This window comes from Moschus berezovskii, chromosome 1, assembly GCF_049115385.1.
Source record: "Moschus berezovskii isolate FMDL1 chromosome 1, NW_MosBer_1.0, whole genome shotgun sequence".
In the NCBI taxonomy this organism is placed as follows: Eukaryota; Metazoa; Chordata; class Mammalia; order Artiodactyla; family Moschidae; genus Moschus; species Moschus berezovskii.
Window position 1 is genome coordinate 158,935,398 of NC_142460.1, and position 18,477 is coordinate 158,953,874.

At 51.4% G+C, this 18,477-nt stretch overlaps 1 protein-coding gene across 1 annotated transcript in view; it reads left to right on the forward strand.

The window, feature by feature from the left end:
• The first annotated feature begins 10,289 nt into the window (after nt 1-10,289).
• Nucleotides 10,290-18,477, forward strand: part of SLCO2A1 (solute carrier organic anion transporter family member 2A1) — an 87,826-nt gene continuing 79,638 nt past the window's right edge. Inside the window, exon 1 of the mRNA XM_055413430.2 lies at nt 10,290-10,540. Within this exon, the coding sequence (XP_055269405.2) occupies nt 10,445-10,540 (96 nt within the window). The 5' untranslated portion in view covers nt 10,290-10,444. The remainder of the gene's footprint in view (nt 10,541-18,477) is intronic.

Below are 18,477 nucleotides of genomic sequence, written 5' to 3' on the forward strand. Positions count from 1 at the left end.
GATGGATTGCAGTTCAAGTTCCAGGTCTGCCCAGCCCTGACACTGAGGGTAAATTCTTAGGTCCCCTGGACCTTGATTTTCTCCTGAGCGAAAGGGGCACAATGCCCTGAGTTCCCTGTAGGCTGCTGTGGGCTGGAGCTCACCATGAGGGGGGCTACTGCCAAGCAGCGGTGTGATGTGAGCGCCCTGAGTAGCCAAGCTCTCATGGAAGGGCACAGGATGGATGTGAATTTCGGCCGAGGTCAGTGACTGGAACTTGAGCGCCAGGGGAAAGTGGTCAAGGCAGGACTGGACCAAGAATAGCTTCCCTGATGCCCTTTCAGACAAAGGACTGGTTTGGTTTCAATTCTGAAAATGGTACTTATGGAAAACTGCTATGTGACCAAGTGATTTTCTGTTTTTTCCTCTAAATAAAGATATTATATTTGCTTCATTATAAAGCAAATTTATCAAGGAAATGAGAAAGATGTAGAAAAAATGAGATGAAAAAACTCATATTTCCACCATGGAAAGATCATCTTTTCAACATTTTGCTATATTTTTAGTCTTAAAAAATTCTATGCCTTTTGAAAAACATAACTGTGAGTATTATATAAATATAAATATGTGTGTGTAATCTATACATTTGTCCTTTTTTTATTTGACATCGTGACATAGCATTTTCCTCATTACTACAGATTCCTTTTGAGCATGAATTTTAGTGACCATGTCTACCCACGGAGCTGTTTCCCCACGTGTTTCTGGAGCCTCTGCAGCTTGGCTGTCTCCTGCAGGGGTGGGCAGTCCAGCCTCCATCCTTGTGTCTTCAAGGTGCAGGGCCTGACTCGAGCGCGGCATTAGGGCTCCGTGGCACGTGAGATCCAGCAGAAGGATGAGGTCTGTGTTCGGAAGACGCAGGTGTCAAACCACACTCACCTCTGACCTTTACTCCTCTACTTCCGAGTAGTAACAACGAGACCTGCCTAGCAAGGCAGCTTTGAGGGTATGTGAAATTCTGGCTCTGAGGCTGCTCTCTGAATTGCCTGGTGTTGTCCAAACCTTGGTTTATTGGATTCATCAGTGTACTTTACCTGTGAGCAACAGGAAGCCATGATCAACACAACTGCCTCACAGAATCGCAAAGTCCAGGTGCTGAGGTCCAGCGGGACCCAGAGCCTGAGGGACAGTCACAAGCCTCAGTGACCTTCGTCCCACATTCCTGCTCCTTCAGTGGTCACATCCTGGGACAGATTCTCCCAGCATCTGCGCCCTCCCCCACCCCCGCATCCAGGAAGGTGTCCCCACTGCTGGCAGCCCCCGAAGAAAGCATGCTCTCCCGACTGCTCCAGCAGAGGCCCAGGCCCCACACCCTCTGCCCCAGTGGGGCCCACCCACCAAAACTCATAACCCGAGCGTGGGAAGCGGGGGACCAGGAGATGTAGGGAAGGGCCAGCGGGAGATGCCCACTTCGCTGGCCATCGTCCCTGCCACTGTGGCCAGAGTGAGGTCTCAGAGCACTGCTGTGTGAGCGAGCTGTGGACTCCCTGGGTCTTGGGTTCGAACACTCCGGGTGGCCTTCCTCCTCCTCCTCCATTGGCTTCACACGGAAGCAATCAACATTCTCATCCCGAATTCCCAGCAATGGGGCCTCACCTCCCGGCGCTCCCGCCTGGTGACCCATGACCAGGGAGGAGGCCTCACGGAGAGGAGATCACTGGCAAGTGACCTCAACAGGTGACTCAGCAACCGAGGAACACGGGCCTGGGTGTGTGAGGGACCCCGGCCCAGTTGAAGGGCCCCACAGAGCTCTAGAGGCCCCAAAGTTACCACTGAGAAAGCGGAGCTGTTTCTTCCTGGAAGGGCGGGGGCGGCAGAGGACAGAATGGGAGCTGTCAGAGGAAGTGTTGGCTGCATCAGGTCAGGTGCCCCAGAAGGCCCAGTGCTGTTTATCTGGGAGGTGAGGTCTGTGTGATCAGTGCAATGGGGATCCCAGATGTGGTGGGGGGGCTCTGCAGACAGCAGGGCTCCTCTTCTGTCTCCCGGGGCATCCTGCTATCTCCATGTGTTTGTCCTTGGTCCCTGCCCCGAAAGTTGGCGATCCACCTGATATGGGGTCTGTCCAAAGAGCACAGAGGTGTGTGCACAGCCAGGTAGGACCCATTCCCTCTCAGAGGAGGAGACAGAAGCAGGCCGCAGAGAACCCTTGGGAGCTACGGCGGGTAGGAGGGAAAGAAAGAGGGAGCTAGAGGCCTTTCCGGTGAGGAGGCCCCAGACCCGGACGAATACAGGAGGAGGAGATTGGGTCAAGCAGCGAGACTGACAAAAGAACTGACTGCCTTAAGAAGCCGGGTGGGAGCATGAGGCAGACCTTGACCCAGAGCCTGACAGGGAGCAGAGCAGGATCCGGGGTCCCGGGGGACAATCAAAATTGTCCAGGCTGGGTGGGAACTTTCAGAAATTCAAAAAGTGCTTAGCACATCCTCGGTCGGGGCTCCCGTGGATCGACCCTGCTGTGGACAAGTGTGAAGATTCAAGGAGAGGGCGGGGTGATGTCTACGCGTTGCAGCCCAGGCCTCCGGCTCCCAGGCAGGGGGGTGCTGGGGGGTACAACTCCAGGGCGGGGACTGGGACGCCCAGCCTCTCCTAGTGCACGTGGAGGGGCCGATGGGACGCTTCAGTGGGGGGAGTGGAGACGGGACCTGGGAGGGTGCTCACTCTGCAGTGCCCCTCCCGGACCCCCAACTCCATCCCCAGCGTCCAGAGAGGATGGGCTCCAGTTAAGTGCCTTCGGGACAGGCAGCTTGGCCTTTCACGCCTTCAGTCACCTCAGGCGGGGGTGACAGGTGACCCCCACCCCGCACGCAGCTTCCACAGCAGGGGCTGGATTACGGTCTCCCAGGCTCCCTCTGGGAAGACATTTCTGGAGAAAGGAGGCCTCCTAAGGAGAAAAGCAGGGAACAGCTAAGGATGGAACAGGGCCTAGGAGGGAGAATCGCTGAGCCGGGAGAAAACAACCACTCTACCAGTGGTGATCATATCGAGGGCTCGTGAGTTCCGCTCACTCCTCGTGCAGCTCTGAGAGGCCAATGCTACACCAAGAGGCTGAGCGACTTGCCTTAGGTGACACAGCCAGTAAGCTGACAGGGCAGAGAGAAAAAGGGGTCCCTCTCTGGACCATACAGGTACAGATCGGCTCTTTCTGGGAAGGTGCCTACCCAAGGCCTCTGACCTACAGTTCTTTCTCCAGAGCTGGGGGAGGGAGAAAGAGTGGCAGATCAAGGCAGTCACATCACCCAGCACCCGTGGGTCAGCCTGGAGGTGTCCTTCTGAGTTCTGGGGCTCTGTTTGAGCTACTGGAGACAAGAAAGACCTTAGGAGGTCCCCAGGACCTGGGTGGACTTTACAGCAAGTCAGGCCACTTCCCCTGGGGGCCAGCCACCCTCTACAGGGGCCAGGAGGGGTGTCATTGGTGAGAAGAGACCTAAGTGGTAGAAATATAGCAGGAGGCATAATTTTGAATATCACAGAGAAAAATATCTAGTGGTGTTCAAATGACACTGCTGGCCATCAGTCCTAAGGCAAAGAGCTTTTTTTTGCAGAAAGTTATCCATCAAGTCCCTGTGTATAAAAGACAAAAGTTAGAGACACCCCCAACATTCAACAGCAGTGGAAGGCTTAAATAACTCCTGGTTGCCCACACAGCCATTCAAAGAATGGTGACAAGCCTCTCTCAGCATGGAAAAATGCTTATTGTAAAAAGTAGGAGCCAAATGGTACACTGTGATTTTTCTAGGTAAAAACATGCTTATTGGAAAGAAACAGGAAAAACAGAAAAGTCAGTAAAGGTTTAATAGCGGTGCCAAATGATGGGTGGAGTAGAGTTCAAACACAGTTAAATTATTTTTGAAAGACTATAACCTAAAGATTAACAAGCAGTTCAAAAACAAACGCCATGGCAAAGAGACAAAGCACTAGTTTTCTGGTTACTTGGCAACATCCATAGGACATGATCCATGGGCCTGGGGCCCTCACATGGCAGGATCAGGAGGCTGAAGTGAAGTCTGTGTGCTGCAGGGAGGCTGGCTGGTGATCACACAGGAGGACTGGCTGTGATAACACCGCTTGGGGACAGCCTGAACCTGGGTGGATGGAGCACAGAGAATGGGGGCCAGCTGGGGCTCCTTGCCCAGGGGGAGGAGTGCAGAGTCAGGGCTTGGGGGGTCTCTCTTCTTCCTGCCTCTGCTGAATCTCCTGCCACACCTCCTCCCCAAGCAGCAAGTGACCTGCACCAGGTGAGACCCAGAGTTGGAACAAGACCTCAGGCCGTGAGAAGCCCTTCCGGGAAGAAAGCAGACATGCTATCGGTATGCCCACCCTGAGCAAACACTGGATTCCCACAGGTAACATGCAATGCAGCTGGGGTCCCAGGAGTGGGACACCCTGCCCCTCCCTTTGCTGCATTTTTCCGTGCGGAGAGGGGAGCAAGGTCAGCCCCGAGCGAGGCCCAGGCAGCCTGCTGCAGCTGCTGCAGGAGGGAAGGTGCGGGCAGAGAAGAAAGGCGTGAAGGGTCCTCAAAGCTGGCTTGAGAAGGATCCCAGTGGCCCCAGGCTGTGCTCAAACCCCCACTCAAGCTGCTGTGCTGCTGGCAGCGGAGGTCCTGAGGGGGCAGGGATGGGTGAGGCTCAAGGTGGACTTCAGACCCCTGAAAGGCCCTCTGGTGGGGGAGAGGGGAGCAGGGGATGCACTTAGGAGCTCTCAGGAGCTGGGACTCTGCTCTGAGAGGCCAGGGTTTGAATCTCAGCTCTGCCACCTACTAGCTGTGTGGCCCTAAGCAAGTTATTTTAACCTCTCTAAGCCTCAGTTTCTCCAAATATAAAATGGAACTAATAAAAGTAACTCCTCTTATTGGGTTGTTTTGAGGATTAAATGAATCAGCCTTGTGCCACTGCCAGGCAAGGACTGTCAACACTGTGCGTTTGTTCAATAAAAATATAAACTAGTGGCCAAAGCAGCTCACAAGGGACGAGGCTGCCACACCAGTGTCATTTGGATGCAGAGATATCCTGCACCTAGTGAGGGGTGTAGCCATTGGGGGAACCCTGCCCCATATCAACCTCCTACCCCACTCCACCCCACGCCCATCACCTTGGCACACAAGGAGCTAGGTGGTCAATGAAGTGAAATGAAGTGAAAGTCGCTTCGTCGTGTCCAACTCTTCGCAACCCCATGGACTACACAGCCCATGGAATTCTCCAGGCTAGAACACTGGAGTGGGGAGCCATACCCTTCTCGAGGGGATCTTCCCAACCCAGGCAGGGTTAGTTCAAAATCATAGCTAAGTCCAAACTGTCAAAGACCTCCATCTGTGGCTGCAGGAGTGGTGGGTGTGGCCCGGGGACCGATAAACACACCAAGGGGCCTCTAGCCAGTCAACGGTGACAACAAGGCTGAGTAGGGAGGCCTAGGATAGGGGGTGGAGGCAGCGGAGTAGAAGGGAAGGCAGCGGGAGGGGGGAGCCTGGTATGCAAGCAGTAGGGGCTTGGAGGCCTCTGGAGCAATGAGGCCTTCCCCAGTCACTGGGTCTTTCTGGGATTCATTTCAGCTCAATTCCACTTAATAAACATCTTAAAGCTACAGGATATGCTTGGCAAAGAGAATGAACACAGAAGCTTTGTCCCAAAGGCTCACAACTGATTTAGAGGAAAAGACCAACCTCAATCCTGCCAACCACCAGGCGCCCACTGGGCACCAGCAACTCCCGCACCCGCACTGGGAACTTAGCATGGCCTCATACACACTTATAACAGCTGGGAAGGGGCACAGAGGCACTGCGAGGTGATGCAGGCTTCTTTATTAAAGTAATACAGCTTGTGAGGAGGGGTAGTGGCATTTATGTGTGACTTGGGGGTCTGTGCCCTCAGCAAAACACGTATAGTCTCCACTGCTACCTGTGATAATAAAGGCAGGAGGAACACATGGTGTGTGTTAGGGAAGAGCTCCAAGCGTCAGTTTATTCATCTGTGAAATGGGCATAATGGCCTTTAGTTTCCTTTAGTTCTATTGTTGTTATGGGGGCCCAGAACAGATAGTAACAGGAGCCACCCTTGAAGGGCAGAAACCAAGTGCTACAAGGCAGGGGGAGGAGCATAAGCAAAAGCCCCAGAGGAACGTAACTGCTCCAGTTTCAGGCAGAGAGGTAGTTTCAGGGCTAAGATGAGAAGCTGCTTGGCTCCTTTGTTTTCCTCCTCCCCTCTGCGCCCCCGGGGGCAAGTTCTACTGGCCTCTGTTTGCACTCTCTCCCTCTCAGGTCTTCCTCAGGCCAAAGAGTCTGGCCTCTGGTCATATTACCCATCGCAAACACTCCTGCCAAGGTCCTAATTGCAGGTCCAATGGCTATCCTTGGATCTTATCGTCCCTCCTCAGCATCCCAGGCATGCTCCTGACCTCCTCCTCAGAACGCTGCCCCAGGGCTCTATCAACTTGTGGACGTGCGTTCTGGGGTTTGCTCCTCTCCATGCTGCCTCTTCCCCTCTGTCTCCTTTGCTGGCTCCCCCGCCCCTGCACTACCTGGGTGTTGCTGCGGCTGCTCCCAGACCCACTTCTCCAAAACTTGCTCACCAGGAGTCATATCTGTTCTCAAGGCTTACCCACTGCCTCCATGTGGATACCCAGCCCCCGACCTCTAGCCCAGCATACCCTCTGAGCACGGGACCCCTGTGCCAATCTGCCTGCTGGATCTCTTTCCTGCACGTACTCCAGGCAATCTGAACTCAAATGAGCCTCAGGGACTCACCACATGCCCCCAGTTGCTGCTGCTCCTTCTGGGTCCCCTCTTCGGCACTCAGCATCACCAATGCAGGTTGCCCAAGTCAGAACCTGGGAGTCATCTCTAACATCTCCCTCATTGACACTTGGATGCCTAACATCTTTTGTGCCTTTCCTTCCTCCCCAGAATCATCCCCATTGCTGCAGAGCTCCTGGGATGGCTTCCAGATTGCCCCACTGTATACTGATCCAGCTGCCCCATACGCCCATGTAAAATGCAAACCAGCACGGTCACTCTCTGTTCAGAAGCCTTTAAAGGCTCTCCATTATGTTGGGCAGGGAAGGCAATGGCAACCCACTCCAGTACTCTCGCCTGGAAAATCCCATGGACGGACGAGCCTGGTAGGCTGCAGTCCATGGGGTTGCTGAGAGTCGGACACGACTGAGAGACTTCACTTTCAGTTTTCACTTTCATGCATTGGAGAAGGAAATGGCAACCCACTCCAGTGTTCTTGTCTGGAGAATCCCAGGGACGGGGGAGCCTGGTGTGCTGTAGTCTATGGGGTCGCACAGAGTCGGACGCGCCTGGAGCAACTTAGCAGCAGCAGCAGTGTTTTGTTGGGAATAAGACCTGCGCTTCATTGCATGCCACTCTGTGTTCCAGCTTCCTCACTGCACACCTCCTCACTGTCTTCTGATCTCAGTTCCAGCCAGACTGAAATCATGGAGTAGATTTACCTTCCTCCACTCTAATCCTCCCAATCCTTATAGTCCCTAGGGCTCAGCTTGAAAGCCACCTCCTTCAGGCAGCTTTCTTGTTGCCCTTCTTTTGTGTTCCCATAGCCAACGTACACAACAGTTCCTTTGCTACTTCACGCTGATGCTTTCTCTTCTTGCTCCCCACCCTGAGATCCTAGAATCTTTGAAGTTAGGAACTATCCTTGTGCTTTGTTTTTCTAGTGCTGAGAAGTATTTGCTGAAATGAGAAGAACCTTAGAAACAGACGCTGAGGGTGTTCTTTTGGGGGAAATGGGTTACTGTAGACACTGAAAGGAAGCAGTCAGATATTAACCACAATTCTTAGCCTCCTTCTAATGGATGACTGTGTGACCCAGTTTGGGCCAACAAGATTTAAGGAAAAGTAGTTGAGCATGCACAGGAGAGATCTGCTTCCCTGATGTGAGCGCTAGCCCCTTCCTATTTTCCATCTTCCACCACCTCCCTGGAATTAGGAGAGGAAGCTGGTGGTGGAGCCAGCCATGAGGACAAGAAAGTGAAAGTGTTAGTCGCTCAGTTGAGTCTGACCCTTTGCAACCCCGTGGACTGTAGCTCTCTAGGCTCCTCTGTCCATGGGATTTTCCAGGCAAGAATAGACATTCCCTTCTCCAGGGGATCTTCCCAACGGAGGGATCAAACCCAAGTCTCCTGCATTGCAGGTGGATTCTTTGCCATCTGAGCAACCAGGGAAGAGCACCCACTAAAGAATCTTGAAGGGACCTTGGTCATGATTCTGGACTACCTACTAGCATCTTCTTGTTATGAAAGAGCAGTAAAACTCATTGAAGTCCCAACTTCAACTAGCTCAACTGTCAGGTCTCCACTACATTTAGGTGAACTCCCTCTAGGAAAGGTAGATGATGGCAGATAACCATCTGTGGGCATCTGAATAGACCTTTCCTTTAAAGATGATGCTAGTCCTGAGAAAGGGCAGAAGCCAGATTAATGGAGAAGGACAAGGTGGGGTTGGAGAGGCTGACCCTGCCTGGGATTCTATCAGAGGACCACAGCAAGGCCTCACTGAATGTGTGAGGAAGATGTTCTAGTGATGCGGCCCTAATATGACCATAACCCTGATCTGGGCTTTCTCTGCTAACTGCTTGGTCTCACTTGTGAAATGAGGCTGCTAGAATAGATAACTTTTCAAAGGTATAGTGCTATTAAGTCTGGGCTTTGGAGTCAGGAAAACAAGGTCCATCTTCATGGCTTGCTAGCTATATGACTTCCAGGCACTCTTACCGGTTGACCTCATCATCATCTGTAAAATCCAGATTATAACAGTGCTATTAACTGTTGGGCTAATGCTGGGGTTCTGTGGCATCACACCCGGGAGTGCCAGCAGAATGCCTGGTGGAGTCCACCATGGCTGCTAGAGCCCAGTGCCCAGCACACGCTGAGTGCTCTGCGGGGGGCCGTTTTTGTGTTTCAAATTCTCCAAGCTGACTTTCTAACCACTGCGGTTTCCTGCCTCCTCTCTATCTGGGCCTGCTGCAGGGCTCCCGAAAGCCTCTCTGGTTGACCCTTGATCTGTGGGTGAGGGAACTGGCCCAAAGCCACCTACAGTCCAATGGCTTTTCCTCAGGCACTGTGTGCTGTTCTGTCCAGGGTCCTGGGGCCGCAGGTGGAAAGCAGAAGCCCCTGGACACGGACAGCCCAGACCAGGCCCAGAAAGGCATCAATCAAGCCTTGGGTAGAAAGAAGAGACCTACGTGGTCCATCTGTCCTGTGGCTCCTGTCTTAGCCAAATCTTCCTGGGAATTGAGGAGCATCTTTTCCTGGGAATAGTCGGGAGGGGGAATGTGTGGAGGGGTGGCTTGAAAACGCTGGCTCTTCAAGAATGACAGGAATTAGGGAGCTGGAAAAACACCTCCAGACTAGATTTCTTACTGCAGCTGCTTTGGGCAGAACCTTCTTATCCTTCCCGTGGAAGTCTCACCTTCTTTCTCTTTCCAGCGCTATGTATCCTGGTGGAAAAAATCTTGGGGGAAAAAAAATTAAGCGTCTGTTCTATTCCAACCCTGAAAAGGAGATCAGTGGGTGTACCCTGTTTGTCCACGGCCCCACTCTCTCCGCTCCTCCCCACTCCCACCCTCCTGGCAGCACTCCAGGCCAGAGCGAGCCATGCTGACACTCGACAGCACCACCAGTTTACCTTGGCACCGGCCCAGCCCGGGGCGGCCCCCGCTTCTCCACCTTTGTTACCCGGCCCCTCTCTAGTGCAAAGAGCAGTTTAAATATAAATCAGTCCTCGACACAAACAGAGCCTCAGCGAGTCTCAGAGCCATCCCCGGAACTGAGAGCCCAGGTTTGCGGCGAGTGCAAACAAGCCGAGGCCGGCTCCGTAAATCTCCCAGGCCGCGTCGGGAGGGGCGCGGGAGCTGCCCGTCCCTTCACAAACGTCGGCTCCCCCCCAGCCACCCCGGCTGCCGTCGGCTCCCTCCGCGCCCCTCGCCCCCGCCTCGCAGCCCTGCCGCGCCCTCCCCTGGCCCCCTCGAGTCCGCGGCGCCCACCCTGCCGCGCCAGCGCCCCGGGCGCCCCCACGCGCCGCAGCCGGCCGCCGCCGCCGCCCCCACCCTCCGGCGGGCGGGACCTTCTCCCGGGCGGTCGAGCCTCGCGGGTCCCGGCCCCGCCGCGGGCGCAGGGACGCCTCGGCCAGAAAGAGGTTAAGCGCCGCGGGCCACCGCGTCCCACCTGCCTGAGGGGGCGGCGGCGGCGGGGCGGGGGCTCGCGGCGCCTTTGACACCGAAGGGAAAGAGGGAGGAGGGAGTGCGCGTTTCATCATCGGCGGCGGCGGCGGCCACTTATAAAACTTCGAGGCGCGCACCCTCGCGCTCAGTCTCCTCCGGCCACTGACTCGGCGCCCGCCCCAGCCCAGGCGCCCCGGCCCCGCTCGCCCGGCCTCCCGCCCCGTGCTGCCGCCTCCATGGGGCTCCTGTCCAAGCCCGGCGCGCGCCAGGGGAGCGCCGCCTCTGCGGGCCGAGCCGGCTGCAGCCCCCGCTCTATCTTCAGCAACATTAAGGTGAGCGGAGAAACCGGGCCGTCGAGCCCGAGCCGCACAGGGCGCACCATCGGCGCGGTCCCGGCGTCGGTGCTGCAGGCGCCTGGGAGGCGCTGGGGGTGCGGGCGCCCACCCTAGCAGTCCATCGGTCGGTGCTGCGCTCCCCAACGCATCCCCGCGGACCCCGCACGGCGGGCAAGGGGGCGCCCTGCCAGGCAAGCCGGTGCTGGTCATATGTGCGTGTCTGTGTGCGCGTGTGTGCATGCGTGTGTGCACGCGTGTGTGTGTGCATGCGTGCGTGTGCGTGCGCTTACTAACACGCCCTCCTCAGGGTAGGAAACGGCGATTAAAGTTACCTGCTTATTGGGCCAACTCTACTCAGGTAGTCTTGGCACTAGGGTAGGGAATTGCCCAGTTCTTTGAACAAGAGCATCTTTGGGACACCTTTTTGGGCTCCTGTGGCAGTTACTTTGTTAAGGGCGTGGGCTTGGAAGTGCCTGGTCTGGCGTCCTGTAGGGGACAGGCGGTGGTCCCTCTGAGATGAAGATCAGAGCCCGTCTCAGCTTGAGTGGGTGGCAGAAAAGCCATTCTTGACTATGCTTTCCTCTTCCCTGAGGGCGGCAGCCAGCGCGTGGGCTCTGCTACCTGAACGGGCTGCTGCCTGCAATGTTAAGAATTCCCCCGAGGCTGGCAACCTACACTGCAGCTCTTGGACCAGCTTTCCTGGTCCGGAACTAGCCCCGGAAAAGCAGCGGCTTTTGGTCTATGCAATAAAGTCTAGGCAGGTGCCTGGCAAGTTATGGGGAGTGGGTGAAGAAAAGCTGGGTGTAGGCAGTTGTGTGGTGAGGTTGCTTTCCTCCACTCACAGGTCCAAGGGGACCGGAATGGTGGAATCCACACTCAGGCTTTTTTGCCCCTTCTGGGAGGCACAGGAGGTGAGGATGTGGGAGGTGGTGGAGCCCAGGTCAGGTTTCCTTGGAGTCAGGGCAGATGGTGCAGACAGGTTGTCTCTGCACACAGTCAGTTTCGGGGAGGTAAAGCCTCCAGTGGAACAATTAAGGGGAACCCAGAACACATGAAGGGAGGATAAAGGTCTCTCTGGGCTGGTTTTGTGTCCAAAAGAAAGGGATCTGGAGGTCACAGTGGAACCCATCTGTGTACTTACACATACTGTTAGCAATAGAGCTGGGCTCCCCACTCCTGCTTCTGTTCTTTCCCCATACCACCCTAGGCTGAATTGATTCCATGGTCGGATGTAAGTCAGACAGAAATTTTGAGAGAGTTTAAAATAATCCTCAAATCTCCTCACCTTTGGCCAGACCCTGATGAGAACACTGTGTGCGGTTTTGGTCCCATCATTTTAAGAAAGTTTAGAAAGGTTTCAGCAGAGAATTGTGGAAAATTTGGTGTTAATAAATTAGGAATTGGGAGAAAAGGGCCAGAGCAATCATCAGGAGGTCTGTAAAGAAAGAGGCCCTGGAGGGAGCCAGATGGAGGCTAAGTCCTCTATTTGCACCACTCTTAGTGCTGGGAGCAGGAGGGACAGCTCATAGCCAGCGTAACCCCAAATGAGACTGATCTGTTTAGACCCGCCCTGAGTCTCTAAAATAAATGAGTTTACGGCAGCAGTTTCTTTGAAGATCTATAAAAATAAGATAATTTATCACATGCTGATGATTTAGTCACACGTGCCTGAGGCCTGGGCCCAGGCCAATTGGCCTCCTTAAGATTCATACCAGTTAAAAGTTTTTCTGAACTCTGAAAACCAGATTTTTTCAATCATTTCCTCCCTTAATCCATAGTAATTCTAAGGCCAGAGTTAGGAGCAACTTCCACTTAGCTTCACTTATCAGCCTGAAAACAGGTAGGAAATTTGATATCTCAAGGCAAATCTGGGGGCTGGAATTCCATTAGTTAAACTCCCTGAAGCCTTTTCTTCCAGGGGACATTGCTGACATTTGGGGACTTTGCTATTTGATGAGAGAGTTCCTCCTCCCAATAAGAAGGTTGGTGGCTGCCCTGCACCTCCCCAGGGGGTGTGGACTGCACACGTCTTGTGACATGTGTGATATGGGAGAAGAAGGGCCACCCAACCTGGCGCCCCATCATTTTTCTAGGTTCCTCATTGTTGGGACAGATTAACCAGTAGGCTTTAGGTGTGCATGTGTTCAGTCTCTCAATCATGTCCAACTCTTTGCAACCCCATAGACTTTAGCCCGCCAGGCTCTTCTGTCCATGGGATTTCCCAGGCAAGAATACTCGAGTGGGTTTTCCCAGGCAAGAATACTGGCATGGGCTGCCATTTCCTCCTTCAGGGGAACTTCCTGACCCAGGGATCAAATCCTCCTGCATTGGCAGACAGATTCCTTACCACTGAACCACATGGGAAGCCCAATAGGCTTTATGACATTCCTGCAATACCCCACATACCATATGGTTTGGGAAAAGGCATGAAACAAGGGGACTAAGATCCAAGCCTCATGCCATCTCCTTATTAACTTGGTGACACAGGGAAGCATTCCTGAGCCTCAGAGTCCTCAAGTGAAAAAAACTGGGTAATATGAACAATGCCTACCCTCCGAGGGCTGGTGGGGGAGGGCTTCCTAAGGATTATGTGGAAAGAGGCAGAGGAAACAGCTTTGTAAATCATGCTGGGCTTTCTGGTATTGGCATCATTGTGAGGTCAATTCTTGCCTCAGCAAACAAGACTCAGCATACAAACGTCATTTCGGATCTATTATCACACCAATTACACCTCATTCTGTGAGACACAGTTAATAGTTAAGAGAAACTGCAGTTTGTAATAATAATATCCAAAAAATAACAATAGTAGCTAACAGCAACTGATCTGTCTGAATGTACTTGAACTATGGAAATAGTTTACCCATATGCAATCCTCATTACAGCTCTATCAACTTTATACTGTTACTGTTCCCATTAGTGATGAGGAAAACAAGGCTTTGCGAGACTGTTTTCTTGGGTGTGGAGACATAGAAAGGGTGGTATGTAGAGGAACCAGGAATGTGAGCCTCCGGAGTCAGAGCCCCAAACCCTAACTCCTGTGTGCCTGGCCCTGTGTATTTCACGGCGCTGGTTAGCTCTGTATACGCACGTGGAGATACCTTGGATGTACTTATTCCGAGCAGTCAGGGGTTTCTCCAGACTGTGGTGACACATCCCAGGTGTGACCAGTGGCTGCATCTCAGATGTGTATAGCCACTAACAGGTGCAGATCTTTTCCTTCTTCCTGGTCTCATTTCAAGAGCCTGGTGACTCTCAGGCGTGGGCTGCGTTTTTGGTACCTCCTTCTGCAGGAGTCAATACAATTGTTATTTACTCTGGAGAGTCACTATTGCTTCTGACTTGTGTGCGTGCCTGCACAATTACTCAGTTGTGTCCAACTCTTTTGTGACTCTGTGGACTGCAGCCCACAGTGTTGGTGAACAAAATCTTGGCTTTCTCTGCCCACTGAAGCCGAATAAAAATTATAGAGACAGAGTTTGGAGGATATAAAAAGGGGGCTTTAATCCTTAGCTGGTGGGAGGGCAACATAGTAGGCTCATGCCTCAAGAACTGTGTCGCCCTCCCATGAGGAGTCGTTTATATAAGATGAGCGCTTGCGGTTAAGGGTCAGTGGTGAGGAACAAAGGTCTTAGGATTTTGTCTTCTTCCTCTTTCATTGTTTCAAAAATAGTCATAGGCTGGCTTCAGGTAGCCTCTGGCAGTCTGGTGGCCCAGAAGTTGGGTCCATTGTGTATTTTTACTTCAGCCTTCTTTCTGATACAGAAAAACTTCTCAGGGTTGATCTGCCAAGAGAGTGCTATAAAGGTGAGCACCAAATACAGGATGTAATTGGCATAGAACCAAAGGATAATAGGTGCAAAATGTGGCTTATGCAGAATTAGGGGGCAGAAAACCAAACTTATTTACAGACATGCAAAGTTAGGGGGCAGAAAAGCAAGCTTAGGTACAAAGTACAGGTTAGGAACAGTTAAAAGTAAAAACTAGGAATGTTCTACACCGTTCACTGTTCTCTTTATCTTCTTTGTTCTCAGGAAAGGGAAAGAAAAACTCATTCCTCATTTTTCCTTCTCACTGCAGTACCAGGCTCCTCTGTCCATGGAATTCTCCAGGCAAGAATACCGGAGTGTGTTGCCTTTCCCTCCTCCAGGGAATCTTCCCAACCCAGGGATCAAACCCACATCTCCTGCATTGACAGACAGATGCTTTAGCGCTGAGCCATCTTGCTTACAGCATTCTTTTTCTTTTTTTAAACATGTAATGCTTTTTCGTAACATAAGGCTAATTAGAATGTTATTGAACACAAATTATAAACACATTCTTAGTAATAATTACTGTGTGTATTGTATTTTTTTAACTCCTTTTCTTATTAAATAACTTTTTAATTAAGAAGTAGAGGACCTGCTCCAAAGAAGGCAATGGCAACCCACTCCAGTACTCTTGCCTGGAAAATCCCATGGACGGAGGAGCCTGGTAGGCTGCAGTCCATGGGGTCACGAAGAGTCAGACACGACTGAGCGACTTCACTTTCACTTTTCACTCTCATGCATTGGAGAAGGAAATGGCAACCCACTCCAGTGTTCTTGCCTGGAGAATCCCAGGGACGGGGGAGCCTGGTGGGCTGCCGTCTATGGGGTCGCACAGAGTCGGACTCGACTGAAGCGACTTAGCAGCAGCAACAGCAGCAGAGTACCTGCTCACCAGCTATTGTCAGGGGGAGCAGTTCGGCATCCAAAACTCCTAAGCTCCAAGTTAAGAACAGGTTCATTCAATGTTTATGGGGCACGAGTCGGGGAAACCTTGGTGGCTAATATATCCTAGCAACCTCAAAGAGATCTATTTCTTCTTAAAATGAAACTTTTGGAACCAAACTGGGGTTATCTTATAGAAGGAGTGGTTGATTGCTAATTGCTGCCCACATTTTGGGAACATTCACAGCCAGGGTCCCAGCCTAGCGAAGTAATGGCTGTCCTGTCAGTGGGGGTGGAAGGCAGGGAGGAACAGTGGGAAGAAGGAGATCTCATGGCTGGGTCTGAGTGGCTCTGGTGACCCCCCAGATGAGGGAGGGGTGCTTTGTTCTGGCCTGTGTCCATAATGTCCGGAGGCTTCTGACCCCCAGCCATGGGGCAGCAGCTTGGGCCTAACTTCTCAGTTTCCAGAGGAAAGTGCTATATCCCCATAACCTGCAATCCATGCCTGGGAAGACACTGAAGAGACTCCCCTGGGCCAGAAAATGCCCTCATCCACCTGTGAGTTGACATGCTCTTTCCCTCCTGGGCTGTTTCTCTGACACAGGGACAGCATGTGTTATGTTCTCCAGGGTGTCTGTCCCCTGAGAGGCCCACCCTGCTCTGCTTATGTGTGTGCTGGGGGTCAAGGAGGGAGAACTATGGGACTGGGTGGGGTGGAGGTCAAAGGTTATTCAGATCCTTTCCTCCTGTGACTGTGCCTCAAGCCCTTTCCTGGTTTTCATTTAGTCTCTTGGTGATGAATTTAACAAGTGGAAAGTGAAAGTGAAAGTCGCTCAGTCCTGTCCGACTCTTGCGACCCCATAGAGTATATAGTCCATGGAATTCTCCAGGCCAGAATACTGGAGTGGGTAGCTTTTCCCGTCTCCAGCGGATCTTCCCGACTCAGGGATCGAACCCAGGCCTCCCACATTGCAGGTGGATTCTTTACCAGCTGAGTCACTAGGGAAGCCCAAGAAAACTGGAGTGGGTAGCCTATCCCTTCTCCAGTAGATCTTCCTGATCCAGGAATCGAACCAGGGTCTCCTGCATTGCAGGCGGATTCTTTACCAACTGAGTTATCAGGGAAGCAAGTGGAAGAAGGATTTATTTGGAAATAATTACAGATTCATAGGAAAAATGGTGCTGAGAGGACGTATGTACTTTTTACCTGGTTCCTTCCAAGGGTTTCACCTTACATAGCTACAATGTAAGACGAAAAACAAGAGAGTGACATTGCAGTCATGTGTGAGAATAGTTCCAGGCCATTCGATCATGGATACAGATTCAGGGAACTGCCATCCCTCTGCTTTAAGACTATCCCACTGCCACCGAGATCTCCTTCTGACTACCCTAATTGTTCTCTAGCACTATAACTTTGTCATTTTGAGAACATTATATAAATGAAACATGAAATATGTGTGTGACCTTTTGAGATTGCTTTTTTCATTCAGCATAATGCCCTTGAGATCATTCCAAGTTGTTCCACGTATCAATTGTTTGTTCCTATTTATTGCTGAATACTGTTCCATGGCATGGACGTTATCATGATTTGTCCAGCCATTCACCTACTGAAGGACATTTGGGTTGTTTCCAGTTTGGGGCTATTACAGATAAAGCTGCTATGAAGAGTCAGTATAGGTTTCTGTATTGGCATAAATTCTCATTTTGCTGGGGTGAAAACCCTGATGCTGGGAAAGATTGAAGGCAGGAGGAGAAGGGGATGACAGAAGATGAGATGGTTGGATGGCATCACTGACTCGATGGACATGAGTTTGAGCAAGCTCTGGGAATTGGTGATGGACAGGGAAACTTGGCATGCTGCAGTCCATGGGGCTGTGGAGTCGGACACGACTGGGCGACTGAACTGAACTGAAAAGCCCAGGAGTGCATTTTCTGGGTCACATGGTAGTTTCCTGTTGATTTTTTTTTCTTAAAGAAACTGCTAAACTGTTTTCCAGAGTGGCTATAACATTTTATGTTTGCACTGGCAAGGTATGAGAAATTCAGTTCCTCTACTGAATTTGATGTTGTTTTTTAACTATTTTTTTTTTTTAAAGAATTCCTCCCTATTCTTTTTTTTTTTTTTTTTAAGAATTCCTCCTTGCCACTGGTGAAAATAAACTGGCGGACCCCATTTTGACACAACAATAGAATGTCAACACTGGCCAGAACCTCCTCCAAATGAAAAATGGACCCGGAGAGGGGTGGTGACCCCTGCAAGATCTCAGGGAACCAGGAGTGTTTTAGCTGTTTGAATTGGTGTGTAGTGAGATCTCAATGTGGTCTTGATTTGCATTTCCCAATCGGCTGGTACTGTTGAACATCTTTTCATGTGCTCATTTGCCATGTGTATACCCTCTTCAGGCTTCCCTGCTGGCTCAGTTGGTAAAGAATCCGCCTGCAATGCAGGAGCCGGAGGTTCGATCCCTGGGTTAGGAAGATCCCGTGGAGAAGGAAATTGCAACCCACTCCACTATTCATGCCTGGAGAGTCCCATCGTAGACAGAGGAGCCTGGTGGGCTACAGTCCATGGGGTTGCAAGGAATCGGACACAACTGAGTGACTAAACAGCAACAGCAGCAATACCTTCTTCACTGAAATATGTGTTCATATATTTTGCCCCTTTTCTTACTGTATTTTTGAATTATTGTTTTGAGACTTTTTTTTTACATATATGAGATACAAGTCCGTCATTGGGCGTATTGTTTACAAACATTTTCTCCCAGTCTGTAGCTTTTCATCCTCTCAGCAGAATCTTTCACAGAGAAAAAAGCTTTGATTCCAATAAAGTCTAATTTATCAATTTTTAAACTTATGGATCCTGCTTTTCTTGTTGTCTAGAAACTCTTCACCAAATCCTAACTCATAAAAGAGAAATCCTATGTTTCTTCTAAAAGTTTTATACATTTTTTTTACATTTCAATCCATGACCCATTTTGAGTTAATTTTTTGTATAAGTGTGAGGTTTAGGTCAAGGTTTCATTGTTTTGCCTGTGGTTAGGAACAAATAAATGGTTCCTGCACCATTTGTTGACAAGACTGTTCTTGCTGTATTGAATTGCCTTTGCGTCTTTGTCGAAGATCAGTTGGCCATACTTGTGTGGGTCCGTTCTGGGTTTTCTATCATGCTTCATTGATGTATGTGTGTATCTCTCTGCCCATCCCACCATGTCTTGATTACTGTAGCTAAACAGCAAGTGTTGCTAT